At 44.3% G+C, this 21362-nt stretch overlaps 1 protein-coding gene across 1 annotated transcript; it reads right to left on the reverse strand.

Moving 5' to 3' along the window:
- On the reverse strand, positions 1-21103 carry LOC117749158 (solute carrier organic anion transporter family member 3A1-like). The gene is made up of 10 exons (XM_034559387.1): positions 20930-21103; positions 16801-17260; positions 4243-4341; positions 3775-4044; positions 3474-3638; positions 3145-3343; positions 2041-2176; positions 1692-1864; positions 628-692; positions 1-377 (listed from the first exon to the last, which is right to left on the reverse strand). The coding sequence occupies exons 1-10, from the start codon at positions 21086-21088 to the stop codon at positions 1-3; spliced, it is 2103 nt and encodes a 700-aa protein (XP_034415278.1). The 5' UTR covers positions 21089-21103.
- Between the last annotated feature and the right edge of the window lie 259 nt (positions 21104-21362).

Consider the following 21362-nt stretch of genomic DNA (forward strand, 5'->3'; position numbering starts at 1 on the left):
CTATAAAACAGACTCCATGTTGTCACACATCTCTGGGTCCTCCAGGTTGTATATGAACTTTGTCCTGTTGGCTGGATTCTGGGTGATCTCCTTGCCCAAATTGTCCAGAGTCACATTGGAGGCGAAGAGTTCGGTGGGGGTGAGGTAACCCTCGCTGTTCTTGATGTATTTCCTGTAGTTCTTTCTCAAACACTGCCACGTGGTGGCGTACAGGACGAAGGCCGACGACTTGAGCACGATGGCGATGCTGACGTACAGATGCCTGTAGGCCACGTTGTCGTACAGCATGCAGGCTCCCTTCTCGCCGCAGACAGAGCTCCAGAACAGACAGGTGGAGTCGATGCCCATGCCGAAGATCAGTGGGGGAGGGATAAAGCCTGGGGAGGGAGGGGATTACAGACAGACAGCAGGTCAGAGGTTCAAAAAGCTTGAATTTCCTTCATATCCGAAGAGCAGATGAAGTTCAGCTCCACCGAGGTGACCACAGAGCAAAACCACAGGCCAACAGTGGACTTGTCATCAACACGGCATTGTATTATTACAGAACGTGTAGCAGGTCAAATTGAAGAACAAATCATTTTACATGACAGTAAAGTATATGAAGTCAATATACACTACAGTTCTTACCAATCAGTCTCAGGAGCAGGAACAGAACTCCAAGGGCATAGGATTTGAGCTCTGGGCTCACAGTTCTGAAAACCAAGACAGAATTGGCATAAACGCTTTGTACTTAGCCGGTTGATACGTTTTATGAAAACCTCGGGCCATCAGTTCTTTAAGTTATGATGACATTGTTCACAAGTTTGAGGTCAGGCAGATTGTACACAAGCCAACAGTTTAGACATCTTCCACTTCATTTGGGGGTCAAACAGAAAGTGAGCACACCCAATAAGTAAGGTGTGCTTGTTGTGTGCACACATATACGGCAAATACAGTCGTTTTGGTAACTGGTCTTTAAAATGTGACGGATGTATACAACAGACAGTTTGGCATCTTTACCATTTACGTGACGCGCAGGTGTTTGTTTAACGGAGAGATGCCTATTTGTTTTCTTGTTGAGCGTCAGATAAAAACACTGATGCCACTCTCACAGCCAGCAATTAGTTAGCTTAGCTTAGCATAAAGAATGAAAACAGGAAGTTAGCTGGTAGGTTGGTTTGGTTATTACTGGGCATAGCCAGGCTCGCCGTTTACCCCTGTTTCCAGTTTTATGCTGGCTGAGCTAACCGTCTGTTGACTGTAGCTCTATATTTATATTTATATTTATATTTATATTTATATTTATATTTATATTTATATTTATATATATATACAAGAAAGCAAATTTCCCAAAATATCAAACTATTATGGAGAAACAGGAATAATCCTCTCCCTGTGTTCTTGCCCCATGCTGCCTTCTTTTTAGCAATGTCGACGTGTTCACAGATCACAGCGTTGAAATTGATAAGTACAATATTTTATTCTACTGACATATGGGAACAAGGAGGAAAATAGCCCCCAAATTGTTTGATATATAGTCAGATGTGCATGACTTACTATATTTACACATACAATGTTTGTTGACGCTGTATGTGTGGTGCCCTGTGTATTTGTATGTACTAAAGTGATTGTGTCATTGTGCCTTTGAGCAGCTTAGAATATCAACGGCTCCCTCTGGTGGGCGGTCTATGTATAGCAATAGGTCTCTTTACCTGATTAGGATGATGACAGAGGGCGTCTGGGCCATAGCTCCGATCATGCTGCACACACAGATCACACACAGGAAGGTGAGGAAGGCCTGCTGACAGCCTGGACTGGGACACTTCCCCGGTAAAGCCACCGCCTCCTCACTGGTGCTGGATATACACGTGCAGCTGGTCAGGTTCTGACACAAAGACAAGAAATGAGATCAAAATGGTTTAAAAACAATCTGTGACTGATACACAGTGTGTGTATATATGTATGTATGCATGTAAGTATGTATATATGTCTCTGGCATTTAGTTTGAGCTCTCCCGTGTCCACGGTGGTCATTTCAGTCGGCGTTAACTGCTTCACTCACTGGTTTGGTGCAGCCAGCGAAGCAGGCCGAGAGGTAGGTGACTCCATTGGACCCACAGACAGGGCTCACCGATGCTGTGTAACAGTTGCAGTTATTGATGCACGCCGACTCAGGTCGCTGCCAGGATCGCAACGTCCTATGGAGGAGGTCAAAGGTCATGTTTTGGGAGAATAAAAAAACAGTGTTGGGCGAGCTACTCTTTTTACATTGAATTACATTATGCTTTCAATATAAAATGATCTAATATAATTTAAACATGTAGAGTAAAACACAAAGTTGCTTATACTTAATAATACAATTAATAATATTCTATGAATTCTAAAAAATAATGCACACTTAATTCTAACATCCATGGACAATCTTTACTACCATATAGCAGTATCCACCTGCCTACCACACTGGAGCATATTACTAGAATTCAACAGTGTGCGGTCATGGCCGTGATGACAGGCCTACAGCGCCGCCTCGGCTAGCTGTCAATCAAGTCTCCTCAGCCGCCTGCGCTCCCCGCAGCAGAGACGTACGGGGCATCAGGCCAGAGATCGGCACGCGGTGTCACGTCACACAGAAGCGCTTCTGTCGGCTTAGCGTAAAAACACTTGTGCCCGGCTGCGGTGTCACTTACTGACAGCAGATAGCTCTGCCGCGCTGGAGCTTCAGAAGCACTGGGGGGGGGGAGCAGCTTGTGTGGACGTGAGCTCGATCGATGGAGAGGAGAGCTGAGCTGCTGAAAAGCTGCGTGATTCAGAAAACAGCGGCGATGCCATCGCGCTTCTGAGGTATGTAGTTTAACTCAAGCCCAGGGGCAGCGCAGACGCATTGTTCTGCTCTGACTGATTCAGTGTGCAACTGTCTTTTAAAAAGCACAGTAAACACTGAGAATGCACCTCCATCATATTAGAGATACCAGCCAGTGATTCCTTGCTGCAGTTCAGCCAAAGCGCTGCTGCCATTTTACTGTTAATGCACAATTATGGAGAGAAGCTCCACAACACACCCTCCGAGCTCGATCACCTCGATGCTAGTGACGAGAAAGGTAGCGGGTGGCTCTCGAACTCTTGAACGTGTTTGTCAAAATGTGCACGAGTTGGTTTCCCTGCTTACTCGTTGCCGTAGGCTACAGTAACCCCGGCAACAGGTCCGGTGTCGCAGCCCAAGAAGAGGAAGGAGACGTAGCAGGCGGTGGACACCAGGTTGACCAGCATGGCCATGCGGACGGCGCCCAGAGCGGACAGGTTCAGCTTCTTCACCAGCAGCCCCCCGAGGAAGATACCCAGACAGGCACAGGGGATGGCTGTCATACCTGGGGGAGGGGATGTTGACGCCTTAGTAGAGGTTTCTGCACTGCACAAATGTGGCCGTTATATTTGTATTTCCCTTTGTTTGTTTGTTTGATCGGAACAATGATGGGTTCAAGATAACGACCCGCTTACCTAGCAGCTGATTGGCTGAGGAGGTGGTGAGGTTGAACTGCTGCTCCAGGTATTTTCCGAGGAAGGCAGCAAAGCCAGCAACCACAGCGATCTCCATGCAGGCTGCCAGCGTGATGCAGCTGAACACCGGGTTGGAGAGAAGGTGCCTGGTTACCCGGGGGATGACTGCGTCAGTGGAGGAGGAAATGGAGAAAAAAGACAGGAAGGACAGAGAGAAATTATAATTTGTGAGATGAAGCAAATCCAATGTTACATTTGGAAATGACCCGCTGCTCTTCGACCCTTCAGAGCTCCTCCTTACCTCTCAGGTGCTCGCAAACGGAGAGTCCGCTGTTCATGTCGAAGCCATGAAAGGCCCCGTTGGGTTTGGAGCCCTGGTACTCCAGGGTCAGGGAGGAAGGCAGCATGGCCTGCTCACTCTCCCCTCCACCGTCCATGTCCTGCTCGTCGAGCGCCTGGGGGAAGCCGAACATGAAGAGGGATGAGACGAAGAGTAAGGCACCGCAGAGGAGGAAGCCGGCCCACCACGCCCCGATCCAGCGAGGGTCATCCGGGGTGATGTCCAGCTTACCTGGACAAGAGGCGGGGACATTTTATCACAAAAGGAGGGACGTTGAATGATGTAGTCAAATTCAATGTCACTGATCAATGTGAAGGAGCTGGATGCCAGAAGAACAATACAAATATTACTATTATACGATGGAAACAAACAAAATTGTAAGGATGCATCTAAAGAAATGCAAAGAAAAAAAAGCAACTGCCGACTCACTGGTGTCGATGAAGACAGCATCAACGTAGACTTTGGTACAGACAGAACCTAAGATGAAGCCACAGGCCGGGCCGAAGACTAATGTTGAAAATAAAATACCTGCAAGACAGAAGGAGAAAGAGAGCATAACATAATCTAATCGAGTCTATTTGAGTCAATAGTTTGATCAAATGGAATGGAACAGCAGTAAATTAAAAGTTTAATTCCTTTCAGTTTAGCTGAGCTTAGATGTACAGTCATCAAAATACTCCAACAATTTAAATCTAGTATATACATAGTATATATCATTACTATTATTGTTTCTATTTTCTATGCTTTTGGTGGGTTTTAAACGTTAATGTATACCTCTTAAAATCTGTATTTAATTTGCTGCTGTTTATTTACACCCACTGTTATTATGTTTTTGGCCTTGAATTACTTATCTCTTATTTATTACTTTATTTATTTTAATTGTATTTATTGTGTTTATATTTATGTTGGTATATTTGTGTATAAGTATGTCTATACGTATGTGTGTGGTGAGGATGTGTATATACATTTGTGTGAATAGCCATCTGTATAACACATTGGACTGTCTCTCTGAATGAAAAAAAAATCAACCTACTGCCCATCAACCAGAAACTAAAAGAAAAAAGTCAAGACTTCCAATAAGTGCATTTCCCCTCATCCTTCAGCAGAGGGCAGCATTGTATCAAGCCTGTAAAGTGACTGAAGCCCTTTTATTAAATATGTGCTAATATGGAGCTTCCTACTACACTTCTGTCAGTCTAGAGAAAGACATGCATTCTATTCAAGTCAAGATCAACTGCTCAATTCATGCCACGGGACTTTAAATGTAATCAGATGTCTCCCACTGGCAGATGCATTCACATCACTGTGATCTGCTGCTCATAGGTTGCACAGAGTAATTGATCTAAGACTAGATTATCCCGCAGGATCATGAATAATCAAGCAGGAAATGGGTTCTTAGTGCGAGAGCGGTGGGGAGCCACGGCTGCAGGAGCTCGGGTGGATTTCCTCTTGAAAGCAACGCTGCCCTGCTTTGGCCCAGAGGCTGAGGGGTTTCCAGTAAGCAACAGCAGACTGTGTGTGTGTGTGTGTGTGTGTGTGTGTGTGTGTGTGTGTGTGTGTGTGTGTGTGTGTGTGTTTGTGCGTGTGTGTGTGTTTGTGTTTGTGTGTATGTGTGTGTGTGTTTGTGTGTGTTATCCATGCTGGTGGTAAGTGGAACAATAGAAATGAGCTCCAGTAGCCTGACTGCTAATAAGAGAGCAGAAGTGGCCGCTCCCATACTGAGCGACCGAGAGGCCCGGTCCATTTCTATATTGTTTCCGGTGAGCGGTGTAATGATTGGCGATGTGGTTATCGCCAGTGATTTAATCTGAGAGCAAAAAGGGTGATCAGTGCATTTCTAAAATATGAATGTAAGTCATAGAGAAACATTGTTTCATTGCAAGCCTTTTGGATTTCCCTGTCGCCATTTGAAAATCTGCTTTAACATCCACAATTATTTAAAAGGTACTTTTCTAATTCTTTTGAATCCGTTATTAGAAATACACCGTAGAAAGGTGACAGGAAATAAGGGGAGTGAGAGAAAAGGAATACTTTAACCGGGGACTCTGTGATTCATGAGTGTGCCATAAATACCCAGGCTAGTAGCCACATGCATATTCCTTTTGACAGATGTGGGGTCTTAAATATGTATAATTAGTCATTATTTCAGTCAGATACATAAAGAGTTTTGTGACGATTTCACAGCCACATTGTCCCGTTACCAAGTTTTTTCTTTTGTTTAGTTTTCTTCCCCAATAACACACCAATCCAAGCCAATCTCATCTACATAACACCAAAGCTCCAATATTGTCTCAACGGCCTCATGTGACTCCCATACGGAGGTGAAGCAGCAGACGACAATAGCAGCAACACGCACGATGACAGAGAATCACCGCTAAGCTTCGTCGCGGCGTGAGAAGAGACGGAGAGCTCATAATCCTGAAGCAACAGCTGCCCGACGCCCATCGGGGGGGAAGCATCCAGGACCGATGGCGGTCTGCGGTTCGGACAGATGTTACTTCTAAGGCCACTTCCTTGGAGACCCGGCTGAAGGCCAGTAACATTCTTTTACTGCCATGGACTACTCAAGCTTTAACCACAGAAGGTAACACTTGTATTACTGGAGGCCTATAGTTCAAACTGTATACACTATTTAAATATTGGACTTTGGCAAATCCCCTCATCAATACTTCAACTGTGCAGCTCTTCAACTTTAAAAACATATATATATATATATATATATACAGTATACGTTTTTCTTCTTATGGTATATTATATATGTATACATGTATATGTATTCACATGTTCTATTGTAAATGTTGATATTTTACACAAACTTCCTTCTATGTGCAAACCTGCTTGGCAATAAAACCGTTTCTGATTCTGAATCTTGATGCTGAAAGAAAGTTGGATACTTTTTCTATCTTAGTTATAAGAAAATTATAAGAAAATATTTTTTGTTTGATATACATTTGTGTAATGGAGTCCAATAATAATTGGTTTCGGAGGACTAGAATTGTGATGCCTTTTATTTGCGATTGTGGACTTCAGGATGTGTTTTTGAGATTTAAAACTACAAACTGTATGGGAGTATATGTCAATCTGATCATGCAGTGCTAAGTTTACATATAAAGTGTGACCGAAACACGGTAACCTTTCCCTCAAATTGTCTAAACCTGTAAAATTACGGAACAATTCTCGCACTGCTCTGACTGTTGAAATAAAAGTTACTGCGACCAAATTTGAGAAAATGCGTCAAACAACAGCAACCACTGCGACAATTGTGGGATTCTGATGAACGCACACATTTCTAAATATACATTAATTATGAAAAACAAATGGGTCTGATTGATTTTCAAAGGATTGGTTTAACTTTTGATTGCTCATTAGACGCCGCATGTAAATCCCTCTGGATTCATTGACTTTGCAATGATTGCAGCTCTCCGTGTTGCCGTCCTCAGTGAAGCAACAGCGTAGCAGCACACATCAATGGAGGGACGCCTCGGGGGACATAAAGTACGGGATGTGGAGATACTTCCCAATTCCAAAGCAATATAAAACTACAGGGTGCATGTTCTTTTTTTGGGGAAAAGATGATTACATAAAGTTCTTCATTAAATAACAGTCTTGTCTAGTCTGTACAAGTTATTCAAGGACTTTACTCCCCTGTGTTTCTAATTATCCTTTCAAAATCCTCAGTTAAACTACAGTCTTGGCTAATCTTATTTTGGAACCACATTCTTAAACTTGCCCTCCTCATGGCCAATACAACCCACTACAAATGTCTCACAGAAGGCGCTGGCATGAGCTTTGGAAAGGGCAGAGGAGAGTGCACGTCGACATGGAGGAAGTCAATCTGACACCTATCTCAAGCACACGCTCAGGGCTGTGTTAGCGGTACATGCTCTGCCCTGGAGATGCTGTGCACTATGAACTATTTCCACAGGGAACCTTAATGGATTTCCAATGTTCCTATGCAAAAAAAAAAAAGAGAAGAAAAAAAGACTACTGCCGACTCTATTTTTGTCTCTATTTCCCATCTGCTTTGTGGCAATGAACACAGGCATCACATGAAGATCAAGGTGCAGTAATACGCTCCTGACGGACATCCACTTAATGGGGGTTTGATTTCATCAGCGGTCCAGGCTCTCGGTGCCACGGCGTCACGTGACCCGAGAGGACTGAAAGTAACTATGAGGAAAAGCACAATTCACAGGACCGTCTATTAAAGCACCGCCACTCTGGGAGACGTCCATGTAAAACTCTGGCAGCTTCTCTGACCCAGCCATTTGGAAACGGCATGTAGAGACACTTCACTTAAACTGAGAGCTTGTAGAGGATGCACCAGCCCCCTCCTCTGTGGAATCGTAACGGCTAAGTGATTTTAATACTGTACATAATGTAGTCCGCAACTTGGCTTGAACCTGACATGGGTTTGTTCCCGAAAATAATTATATTGCTATTAAACATGTCCTGAATATATTGCTTTCAATAGCATCTTCTATGATTATGTCTATGACGCATTGTGCACATATAATACGTTTTAATAGGCTTACAGCACTGTGTAATTATAGTAATACGCACTCATCCATGAGGATTTCTAACAATAATCGTGACCCATTTAAAAATAATTGTGTAATGTATAAGTATCATCATATTTCATGATTGCCGTTCATCGAAATTGTGACACCCCTAATTCTAAGTTAGGTGAAGCTAAGCTTTAAGTAAAATTAAAAAAAGTCACGTTCTATGTGTTGTTCTTGCATAAATTAAATGATATATGTTTTTAACGCAAACAATGACCACTTGGAGTAGCGTATAATCACATTATAAAGCATTATAACAGTGATTATAATGCAATTATAAAATCCTCTGTATTTTATTATAGCATTACATGACGTCAGCGAGTGACCAGCAATTATGAAGCATTATGACCTCATAAGTCCTTATGAAAAGCGTTATAGTATGGACAAAGTACCAGAACGATAAAAATCCCTGTGGTTGTAGATGGTGAGTCAGTTGTGTGGTTTAAGTCCACTGTGACAGGTCACATGATACCATGGACGCAAACATTACATATACATATTAAACATACATATTACATATATTGCAATCCAACAGTCCAGCAATCCTGCTCATTTTCATACATGTGGAAGCAGAAATATTGCAGACATCTTACGATGTATTCATATCCAACATAAACACAAACTCCCGCCTCAAAAGGATCACAATTAAGTGAAAAACTATTCACAGACATGAGTCCCCAAATGCACCAAGTTCCACACATTTTTCACTAGAAATTCAAAAGGACGTCTAATATGTATAATGTTTTCCTATTATTTAAATTGTATATTTTGTTAGTTCATTTATTTTATTCAACAGCTAAATGCTGTAATACTGTTTAAAATTCTTCTTCTGGCATGCTGAATGATATTTTGGTCCATTCTTTATATACCTGTATTAAAATGTTACATTTTTTTCCACCTGAAGATCAATAAATCAATTTATTAGTTGACCTAAACGTAGTTAGATGGAGATGTATTTCACTGAAGACTAAGTGTGTATTTAACACCAGGGATGAAGCAACTAAAGCAACAAGCGCTATAACAGATTTGTCGAGGAATCTCTAGGAATAAAAACCACATATCAATACATACACTATATTCCGTGCTCTGTAGTGACCTGGTCTTTTATTTGTTATTGTTAACATTGTCCCTCTATTCTCATAAAAACAGAAGGGACTTAACTTGATGGCGATGCCCGAGTTCTGCCATGAATGCAGCAGAGGCAAGGTCACACTGCATGAGACGGGGCTCCTCCACCTGGCCACGCTGCCAGCACATGAATAATTTCTCACTCAGACTCACATTATGGCACGGTTCACTCACTGGCACTTTGTATCTTGGCATAGGTGCTCCTAAAAGGTGCACGTATAAAACAACCTGGGCCGGTCTGAGCAGACAGCGCGTGCTGAGTCAGCGGCCATTCCTTCCTCTGCTGTCCTCCGGCGGAAGAGTAATAACTCCACTGGAGTAAAAACATTTTTGCTGCAGTGGACTCTCTCAGCCTCCCAGCGCTTCATTACACGCATTACGCCGATGAATAGCGGCTAAGATGTGAGGCAGGAAAGGGAGAAGCTGACCCAGCGGCTGCAGAGCTGAACCCCCCCCACCCCACACCCCCTCCCCCCTGGCTCCCGGCGCTCTTTTACTTTACTGTGCTGTTATTTGCGGTCGGTTACTGTACATTTACAGTGCTTCATTGTGTTGTTGCTGCCATTTAGCGCTGCTGCTGCACACCGTAAAACGTTCCTGTTGAGGTGCAGCCTGGTCTGAGGCTCTCATGGGGATGCTTAGCGGGTACGTTCACTGTGTGCGCCATCTTGGTGAAGCCGGTTAGCATGCTAACATTAGCTAGTGAGCACTGAGCACAAAGCACAGCGGCTGCTGATGAGCACGCCATTCGTTTTGGAAGTTTTGGTCTTGTGACAAATCATTGCACAAAATGAAAAGTGTCCCCCGACTATGGATACATTTGGGGTTAAGTGTCTTGCCCCAAGGACACACGCCGACAGGAAGTGGCGCAGGCGGGGATCGAACCTCTGATTGAAGGACAACCTTGCTCCACCAGCCGCACGGTCGCCCAACTATAACCAAAGTCAGTACGATTTATCCCCTGGGGACCATGAATGTCCTCACAATATTTCATGACGATCCATCAGTTGATGAGATATTTCCGTCTGGACCCAAGGGGTGGGCTGTCAGGCCATCCCTAGAGGCACGCTGCTAGTGCCGCCGACAAATCATGTGCATAGCTCGACTTTGACTTCTAAGAGCTATTTTAAAAAGGGAAAGAATGTGATTTTCCGAGACTACAGATACATGCCTATACGTTACTAGCGGCATTTGAGAGGCCTACTGAGTGTATACTCGGTAGTGTTCCTGTGGGGCTTACATAGACATGTGTATACAGTACTAGTTGGGGCGACATTATTGTACAAAAAGAAAAGAAAAGGAAAAAAGGTGCAGAGCATGAATATTGTAATTGAACAGCTGCCTTTTTTTTTTGGAGGCTCTGTGAGCGATACAATAGATAGGAGGATCAGTTGCCTTCATCCGGGCTATCAGTCACGCAGTAGACAGCAATCAATAATCCAATTACAATCATTACACTGTAGTCAACAGAGCTCAGGAGCAGGTTAGTGCTTCCAAGGGAAGCCATTTTCTGGTCATGTAAGTCGGAGGTCAAGACTTTAAATATGAAATATATCTAAATATCTCTGTTGGATGGCATTGTTGGTCCATCAGTCGGTTCACCACTTTGGTCCTCACTGAAATATCTCAACAGCTATTGGATGGATATTGAGATGTAGCACACATGCCCACAGTGTCCAGAGGATGAGTCCCAAGGACCCTGACAAACATGAAGTGGACACATTTGTGGTTATGTACGGACATTTTAATAAGGTTAATTATCCACATCATCATCAGGTTTTAGCCCAAACCTGCCTCCTCAGCTTTACTTTGTGAAGTGCTAATGTTAGCATGCTAAACTTAGATGGTGAACAGTGTGAACACCATAGCAGCTGGACAAGGTAACATTGTCTTCGTGCTCATGTTAGTGTGCCCACGTTAGCATTTAGATCAGAGCTCTGTTGTGCCTCGGTGAAGCCTCCGGACACACAGATACTCACTCTTCATTGCTCGCGCTGCAGCGTATCACTGTCTGTTGTCCTCTTATCTGCCAGATGGCACAATGATCTGATGGCCAGAGAACTGAAACATTTAGTCTGCGGATCTGTGCTCACTCACATTGATTTGAACACACACACACGCAGGCACACACACACACACACTTGAAAGAGAACAGCATACAGTACTGACACAGAACAGACAAACAGAGCAGGTGCATGCTGGAGGACATGTGTCATGACACCTGAGTAATGGTTGCTGGTTTGCTCTCGAGTATTCCCAGTGTCCTCAATCTGGCATCCGGGCAGTATTGATCCGTGTGGAGGGGAAGTGGCCACGACAGAACAGCCACTATTTAAGCATTTGGTCACATGTTTGCTAAATTCCTCCTAACTGCTCGTCTGTCACGCTGCATTATTTAGGGCGAATTCTTACAACGTTACCGTGTTTCCACGCGGCCAGCTCTTCAAACAAGGCCGCCACGCCTTGAAACTGGGAAAACGAAGCAGCACATGACGTACATGTACTGTACGGAGACTGGGCTCCGTGCAATTGAAGAGCCACAACGGACGACGCAGCAGTCACACTGTAGGAGGTAACCATGGCAATCAATATGTCTGGATTGTTTAAAAAAATAAAAAAATGCAATTAGAGAGGGGGGTGGTGTGGAGAAAAGAATAATAGTCTATCTGTAAGTGTCAAAGAAAGAAGCTTGGGGGATGTTATGAAAGAGATGATTCCTTGTGCACTGAGCCAGGACATAGAACAGTGGCCACGATACCAAATCTGAGTCAACATTTCAGTCCAAAATGCAAAGTATGCAAATGTACAAACAACTGAAGAAAAAGAAAAAGCATAAAATGTTGGTATTCCTTTAAGGTTGCCGTTAAGAGACGTCCTTGGACGACTGACCGGACTGTCAGATCCAGTCCATCACAGGGCTAACGTAAAATGACAATCAGATTGATACTTACGGACAGTCCTGACTCTCAAAGTCAAACCGAAATCACAGTTAGTCATTCTCCACCGACTTTAAAGGCCATGTGGGTCGATCATGATATGACGGATTACCCTGAAATCTTGAACAGACATTCGTGGTCCCGAGAGGATGAACCCTACCCACTTGAATTGTTCTCCAGGGCCACGAGCGGGGTTAGGCTGTGTGGCTTTGGGAGAAATGTCTCAAGTGTTCCCCTCAGGAAGAATTTTGATATTTTTGGTGATCTGTTGACTTCTCATCTAGTGCCATCAGCAGGTGGAAGTTGTCCACTAGGTTGGTTCATGACTAAATATCTGCGAAACGAATAAAGTTCCCATAAAACTCAGCTTTACTGTATGTTAACAGGAAGTGTAATCTACAAAACAGTGCTAAGTCTAAGTGCTGTAGCAAAAAAAAGAAGAACCGTAAACCTTTTTGGAAGACTGGAAGAAACACAAGCAGGAAGAAACTATATGCGTTTGATGTTATTCAACAAATGGAATAAATAGGGACATTTTAGAGATGAATGTGTAGTTGTGCTCATTCGTTATCGCACAACAACGAAATAAATGCAAAGAAATATCAAGTGTAATGTCGAAAACATCAGGCATCTGGTATGAGTTGGCCTCTCGCCAAGCTGGAGGGTAGGGTGGGTTGTTGGGTGCTGTGCTAGCCCTGTTTGCTCTGTCCTCTGTCCTATGCCTCCTTCCCTTCCTCATATCTCCTCCCTCCCTCATGCCTTCCACTCTGAGTGCTGCTGACAGAGACTGTACAGATCAAAGCGTGCACAGAACAAACCGCGGGGCCTTCTCACCCTGCAAGAGGTCTGCGCTGAAAAGCAAACAGAGACTCCGCAACTCGCCAAGGACGAACCGAGAAGCCGGTGAGGAGGAGCAGCTAGCCACACGGTAGCCACACGGTAGTCAACGAAGCGGCTGTTTTCTTTATTTTGTTTCAGTGTAAACTGATGAATCCACAAGGAGAGGAGCTTCAGGACAGCACAAGACCTCTCGCACAAGAAAATAAATTACAGCTGAGCTTTGACTTATTAATGCATCAGCTCTTCAAGGCTTTAATGTGGTGGTGGTTTTACTGGTGTCCATTATCAGACAATAATTGAATGTCATACTCAGCTGTAAAATGTGCAATTGAGTGCAAACTGCAATAAGAAGAGATGAATGATTATGGAATTTCAGAGTCTGTAACAATGGCCAATAATTACCAACACAATCTCACGAACGAAATACTCTTTGCCAAAATGGAGAAGAGGACAATAAAATTCAAACTTTTTTAGATCGACCAGTGTATTTTCACACCGGCTGTACAATTTTGCAAATGATTTGATGTTTACCAAAGTTGCACTTTATTTGGAAGCAAAAGTACTCCAAATTATCAGATCGAATTACTGGCAAATGACCCCCACATTTATTTATTATTTATATTCCTTAATTTTTGTCTTTTTTTTGTCTCTCCGTCTCCCCAGATGGAGCTCTGCTACGAGCAGGTCGCTGAGCGGGGAGACGCACTGGAATGCCTTTCTCTGTACTGTTGCCTTGGCAACTTTGGCAGACTGACTGTAATGTGCGTTATGTCGACCTCTTGGTTTCTGCCGTAAGTGGAACTGCAGTCCTCTGCTGCTGACCGCTGAAGACTTGCCGAACGAATTTGGGAATAAAAGTGCTCTGCTGAGAGGCACAGAGGGGCGGAAGCACAGCATCAGACCGACAACTTCCCCCGCCAACCACCACAATAAAGAAAATAGTAGATCCAATTTAAATATTCCTTCACAATCTTCGGTTTGCTTTTTTCCAACCTGAAATGTGCAGTCCTGTTGCTGCCTCACACCTCTGGCATTTATCAGCCATACACTGAGCGGCATGGCGGTGTGTGTGACACAAGGCCTTCAGCAAACAAGATCATAAAATAGCACAAGTAGTGATGGACTCAAGCGTCGCCTCACACATAACTAACATGTTTAATAGCCAGGGTCATTTCCATGCACCGGCCCAACTCATTATCGGGGGGGGGGACAAAACCAAGTCAATACTGTGCAGTGCAGTATCACAGAAGCATGTTGCTGGACCCGTTTCATCTCCTAGGCTGACATACAATAATAGGATAGGATCTTACTTTCTTTTTTTTTCACCCAAAAAATCAAATATATGTTCTTATTTTAATCTGGACATAAAAACTATGAACAGCCCACATTGGATCACTATTGTTAGGTTTCCAGTGTACCAACGCAACTGGTTACAGTGGCCTCTTCCCTGTTTAGAGATCGTCAAGGAATCTGTCATCTCAAATCATCTCCTGGATAACCGAGTAGTCGGCACGAGGGGCGGGCCACGGACCAACACCACCCAATACCGGACGCTCCTGATTGACGAGCGATATCCGGAAGGTCGACTGTGGTAAAACCACAGCGATCAGCCGTTGTTTGGAAGAATACAGAGATATGATTCAAAAGTAAGATAATAATCCACACTGCTCCTGCGAGGAGCAACGGCTCCTCCCACACCTTTGTGGCTGGTGATTACGGAGCAGAGGCTGAGACACTAGGGTGAAGGCTGAGTCAAGGTCAGTGTTACAGGAAGAGCTTTAGGAACGGGGCCCTATGCTTTACGCAACGTATGGTCATTCCAGTTTGAATATTTTCACACGAGTCGTTGAAATTATATTCATCCACCACATGATGAGACCCTTTTTCTGATGACAAAATGGGCTTAAATCATAAAAAAAAAAATGAAAACACTCTCTCTCTCTCTCTCACACACACACACACACGCACACACACAGACACGAGAGAGAGAACAGGATACAGTACTGACGCAGAACAGACAAATAGAACAGGTGCATGCTGGAGCAATATTTAAATGAAACAAACAATCTGGAAAAATCTGGTTTAATAGGGCACTACAGTATGTCTAAAAATAAAATTCTGATCAGTGCTTTCAAATAATAGATGTATTATTTCCAAATGAAGGACTTGTGATCATTCTTAGTGACCGGCATGCTCTATAACCATCGGTTGCATACCCTGGTGTCTTTATCCATGTTGTGTGATTTGATTATGACCACATTTGTATCAACGAGCATATTAACTGAAGCCTAAATCTGCTTCAGCTCCCGACCACAGCTCTCTCTCTCTCGTACGTACAGCGCACCGGCCATTATCCATTCGTCTAACTTATCATGACTAATTATGATTTGGTGACCATTATACCCGCGATCCGATGTTGTGAAATAGAATTTTGTAATATTAAAAAATAATCCTCTAAAACGAGCCTCTGCGTTAATTCAGGAGAGTTGATCATTTAGCGCACACGTGAATGATTAATGTCACAGTCATGTTTCAATCAAGCCAACATAATCAGCCCATTTACTTTGATAGGCATTGTGATTGTACAGATTTTATTATGCCATTAGCCTTTGTTTCTTATGACTTCCAGCCAACTGGAATGCCAAGTCGGCCAAATATTAGAGCACGAAGAATCAAACTGTTGCTAGATGAGGTTTCGATCAGACATCTTTGGTTCCTGCTTTGTCTTTATTGCTCGGACTTCTAAATAATATCCTTCATTGATTATTAGCTGTCAAGTTTAGCTTAGTGTTGTGGTAGTAACTTCTGCTTATCTATTTTACTCTAGCCGTACACTTCATCTTCTGGTGTGGAGGGACAGGCAACTGGTGCTACTGGCGTTTGCACCCAGAACTCATGTCATAAAACAAATGTGATTTCAATAGCAGAATATTAGAGCCGAGTGGGCGCCTCAGGCTTAGGTCGTTGGCCGAACGCACATCATTAGAGAAATAGTTAAACATTTTGGGGAGCGTGCTAATTCCCTTTTAAATGAGGGAATCGATACCCCCCTTGAGGCGATGAGCTTTTAACTTAGCATGAAGTATGGAAACAGGGAGCCTTGCTCTCTCTAGAGTAAAATATATATATATATATATATATATAGCTTCATATTCAGTGTACACGCATACGCGTGGTATCAATCTCCATCCTATTCTAAACAAGCCATTAGGCCAAAGCATTTATTAATGTATTTTTTTTGTTGTTTGTCTGTTTCTTGTTTCCTAAAACCACAACATATTTAACACATCATGATTGTTTTTTGTGGCTTTCATGGTGTTTGACTTTTAACCCCGAAGGAACATTACACATCAGTGCTCTCAGTCAGCGGTGATGGAAGCTACAGAGCAAAAAGATGATTGATTGATATGATTTATTGACACTAGTGATCCAGTGTGCTGTGCTCAGGTCGAGGATTCAGTTTGAAAGAAGTGACGACGGCAAACAATAACGGGGGACGGTGGCTCGGTGCTACTCACCTATATACAGCGAGGAGTCCTTCCTGTGGACATGGTCATCGATGTAGGACACTCCCAGAGGCTGGACAGGCGTGGCTCCGATGCCCAGCAGAACCTGGGCCCCGATCAGCAGCAGGTACATCATGTTGGTGTTGGCCCTGTTGCCACATTTAAACCCAGAGTCTCGGTTGTCTGACCTGGAGTTGTTGGAGCAGATGTCCCTGCCGTCCTCGGCGTGCCACGAGTCCCCGGCCTCGTACTCGTACTGGTGGGTCAGGAACTCCGGCAGGGCCGACAGCAGGGCCCCCAGCGCCATGACGATCCCGCCGCATCCAATCAGGCGGGGCCTGTGGGCCTTGGCGCCAAAGTAGCTGACAAACAGGATGAGGGCCAGGTTGCCGATCTCGAAGCTGCTGGCGATGACGCCCACATCTGCACTCTGGAGGTTGAAGCGTCTCTCCAGAGTGGTCAGAACACTCACCTGGCAGAGAGGGGGGGGGAGCAAGTGTTAAAGCTCGCAGCCATTTAGGATTTCCTAAAGCATCTCCGCCAACCCACTAACTTTTATAATGCACGTTTTATACACTTGGTTTTATATTACATACATGAATAATGTATGATTTCTACAGTATAAATAACTGTAGCAAATCTGTCAGAGGTATAAATTACGAAATATTTTGTGTTTTATATTTAAATGTTTGTGCTAAACATTAAAGCAAGGCTTTGAGCTGCTCGTCGGTAAACGCCGGCCATCTGCCACTCGCACCAACATCATCAACATGTTTATGCCACACAGTAGCTGCTCCCCCCCCCTCCTTCTCCTCCCCACTAAACAGCCCTGAGGCTAGCCTGATGCCAACCTGAGAAAAAGAAATGTGTGCATGTGTGTAAGCTTCAGGCAAGAAAACCTCCCGCAGCTGTTCTAATTATGAAGCGGACACAAACGCGTCGTACCAGCTGTGTTTCCGGGCCGCGCAAGTGATAAAGTGGCTCCTCGCATCGAATGTGCTCCGGATCATCTACAGGACTGACGGTAAAAGGTTGGTCAGGAGTTATTTTACACTTGTATTAATCATTCATCCACAGCAGAAGGTATAGCATGAGCCCCCAAGACCTCTTGAAGGCATTCCAGATGAAAAGCAGAATTAAACCATGACGACGCAGCTGAAAATAGAGAGATTGTGGACATTTATTTTTCTTCCACCTATTGCTCATCCCGTTTGTCCTTTAAAACCGTTCTCCATTGCAAAATCAGATGGTTGCTTCAAAAAGGCCACGACTAACCGATTATTGTTCATTATCCATTAATATGTCAATTAACTGTTGAATTGTTTCTGCTATAAAATGTCCAAAAAAACTGTAACCTAAAGCCAAAGATGACCACTTTAATGTTCTTTCTTCCTCACTAACAGTACAGAAACTGTACCCAAAAGCTTAGAATCCGAACGTATAAAAAGGCTGAAAACCCTTTGTGCTTGAAACGTCATTTGAGCAATGGATCAACGGGATAACAAATCTGGGATTCAGATCCTTTTTCAGTTTGTAAATAACGATGATAAGTTTGGCCACAGAAGTCTAGCGGAGTGCAATAGCTCGTGAGGCAGTAACCACCAAAGAAATCTCAGACCTTTAGTGAGTGTGTAGAACACTAGCAAGTGGCCAGAAGTCACCAGTTAAACCAGTTAAACCAGTTAAACCAGCACCAAGCGGACACTTTGATGCTGTTCACAGTGTCAATGAAATGTTTAAGGCACGCTCACTCGTCTGGATGGCTGCGACTAAACGCCACTTCCTTTGCCAACATTCACAGGCGCATCGTTTGACGACACTGGCTGTAGAAATTGTCTATATGTTAGAGTCCAGTTGAAGAATGTATCTTAATCTTACTCCATAACTATGCTGAAAGAGAAATAACTCGACAGGCCGTCGACAATTAGTAAAAAAAAAGACTATACTTCAATCTACTGCACATTCTGCGCACACACACACACACACACACACACACACACACACACACACACACACACACACACACACACACCGTCTCCACTGTTCACTTGCAATTATTACAAAAGTTGTGATTCAGTTTCCCCCCCCGATGTTATGAGCTGAGAGAACACAGTCCAAAGGTCCCCAAGGCTAAACGGCAGCTTTAAGAGAGGATTTATGCATGAAGCTGTTACGTAGCACGATGGAGAACAGCCGCTTTGCAGCTTTTAGATTTAGACATTTCAGTCCAGTCCCACGGCGATTGCTTGCGAACAATAGAAAGTGTTGTCGAGCTTGAGAGTCTGATGCATCGAGACTTAACCCCCGGAAAGGTGGACATGCGGGTGCTTCTCTGCAGACAGCGATGGTCCTCAGTCATCATCGCTTCGTCCTCGTTCAAAGTATCTGGAAGTCATTGTGATTCGTTTGTTTGAACAAAACAATGCGCTACTGGAAACCAAAGGATGGAGAACGAGTGCACAATGTGAACCGACTAAGTGAGAAAAAGAAAAAGAAGAGAGAGGGAAAGATGATGACAAACTACATTTTATACAGGGGGAGGATAGGCAGTGCTTCCACGGTGCTTTTGTCTGCAGCGGGATTTGCTAAAGGTGCACTTTTGGTATTAGGATGCTGGTTTAGAGGAGGAAGATCCACTGCAGTCTTCAAGGTAAACACTTATGCACCTTCAGTTTGGGACTGGTGCAAAACACATTCAAACCAGCTCAGTTGTGTTCCTGCCAAGCTGCAGTCGCCAGCAAACATCACGGAGGAACTTTGATTTTTGGAAACTTGCGTCCTTTTGCCTCCGTTTCCATGTGACCGCGTGCAATTTGATACAATTCAGACCTTTTTTTGGGGGGGGTCTTTTTTTTGGTCCGAACAAACACGCAAAAGCTCCACTAATATCAAAGTGAGATCTGATGAGACCTTTGACCGTGCCTGTTTTTGAACTGCCTTCCTAGACTGCGCCGATGTGACTGTGTAGGAAGGTGGGTTCTTTATCAAGTGCTCTGTCCCTCGTGAAGAAGAGTAAAATGTTCTCTTATTTATAGTACCAAGACTGTGCTGACACCCGTCAGGGGCTTTGGCTTTGATCAGGCAAAAACTATGCTTTAGTCAAGAGCCATCTTTCATATTTAACAAATTTACAGTAAGTGGCCGGGCCATCTCTGACTAATGAAGGTACAGACCACACAGATACATTAACGACTTCTGTGGGGGCGGCTTTGGCCTCACAATAAAACAGCTGACATTACACACGTTGCACTTCAAAATTCATTCATCCCCTATCTAGATCAATTTGGTCGTTAGGGGAGATGCTTCATTTCACCTCAGCGTCAGTACATGTGCATGACATGTAGGAACACATTTGTGTTTCCTCTTGGCTCCATAACTCGTTTCCCCCATCAGTACATCTACTGAATGCATAGCTCATCTCTTATAGTGAGATATATATGTATATATATATATACATATATATCAGTCTAAAGATATCAGTGCATAAAACAGCACATCTAACGGCCAGTGGGAATGCAGTGTAAATACAACAGAAGCTATTGTTGCTTCTGTTGTGGTGATCACGTCATCTGCTAGGCCTGTATCTCCTCCAGTGTCAAAGGCCTCCTTGTATTGCTGAGGCATACGGGTGCAGGATGGAGCAAAGCCGGCAGGTGAGATGCACCTGCTGACCGGCGTTTCGAAACCTGCTCTCCAACAGACCATCCATATACGCATAGACATTTTTTATTGTTATTATTTATTTGTTTAAATCTCCACCGACAGCGTGCAGCCCACGGCCGCTGTGACGCGCTTTGTGTCATGCAGATGGTGCATAGGCCTGATGGATAATACGCAGCAAGTCATCAATCAGGGAAAGCGCCGCGTCCCGTGGCTGCTGGAGGATGTGATTATTCTAATGAGATCAGAATAATATAATTATTAACCGCATCGGCGGCGGCGGCGGCACCGCATCGTTACTCACTGGCTGCCTGGTGCCGGGTTTGAAGGGCGCCGCGTTAACCCGATGTTACCTGAGGTACACCGAGATGCGACGTTCCCGTCAGACCAACATTGTGTCCGCGTGCGCGCGTGTGCGTGTGTGTGTGTGTGTGTGTGTGTGTGTGTGTGTGTGTGTGTTTGGGGGGGGGGGGGTACTCACCAGATAGGCACCCACAGTGCCCTGTGCCAACATGAGCGCGCATTCCGACACCAGGAAGATCTTGATGTTGGAAAAACACGAGGTCTTCTTCTGGCTGTCATCCTGCTCCGGGTCGTCGGTGCTGCTCCGCTCGCTGCAGATCTGGTTTTTCACCTGCATCCTTCGGCTCAGGCTCCGGTCGGGTTGGACGGCATGAAACTGAACGGGTCCGGTCCGGCGGAGAGCATCTGGTTGTAATGATCGAGCTGCACTGCAGAAGAAGTGCGAATCTCCTGTCGGTAGCCCGTGTCGGCTGGAACACACAGAGAGCCACACTGCGGTCCACTCAGCATTACGCGCAGTCCGTCAGCGACCTCTCTTCACCGCCTGTCCAGCCAGTGCGTCTCCTCGGCTACATCATATTTAAATACGTAGGCTACGCGTGTATATGTGC

Source organism: Cyclopterus lumpus, chromosome 3 (assembly GCF_009769545.1).
Source record: "Cyclopterus lumpus isolate fCycLum1 chromosome 3, fCycLum1.pri, whole genome shotgun sequence".
Lineage (NCBI taxonomy): Eukaryota > Metazoa > Chordata > Actinopteri > Perciformes > Cyclopteridae > Cyclopterus > Cyclopterus lumpus.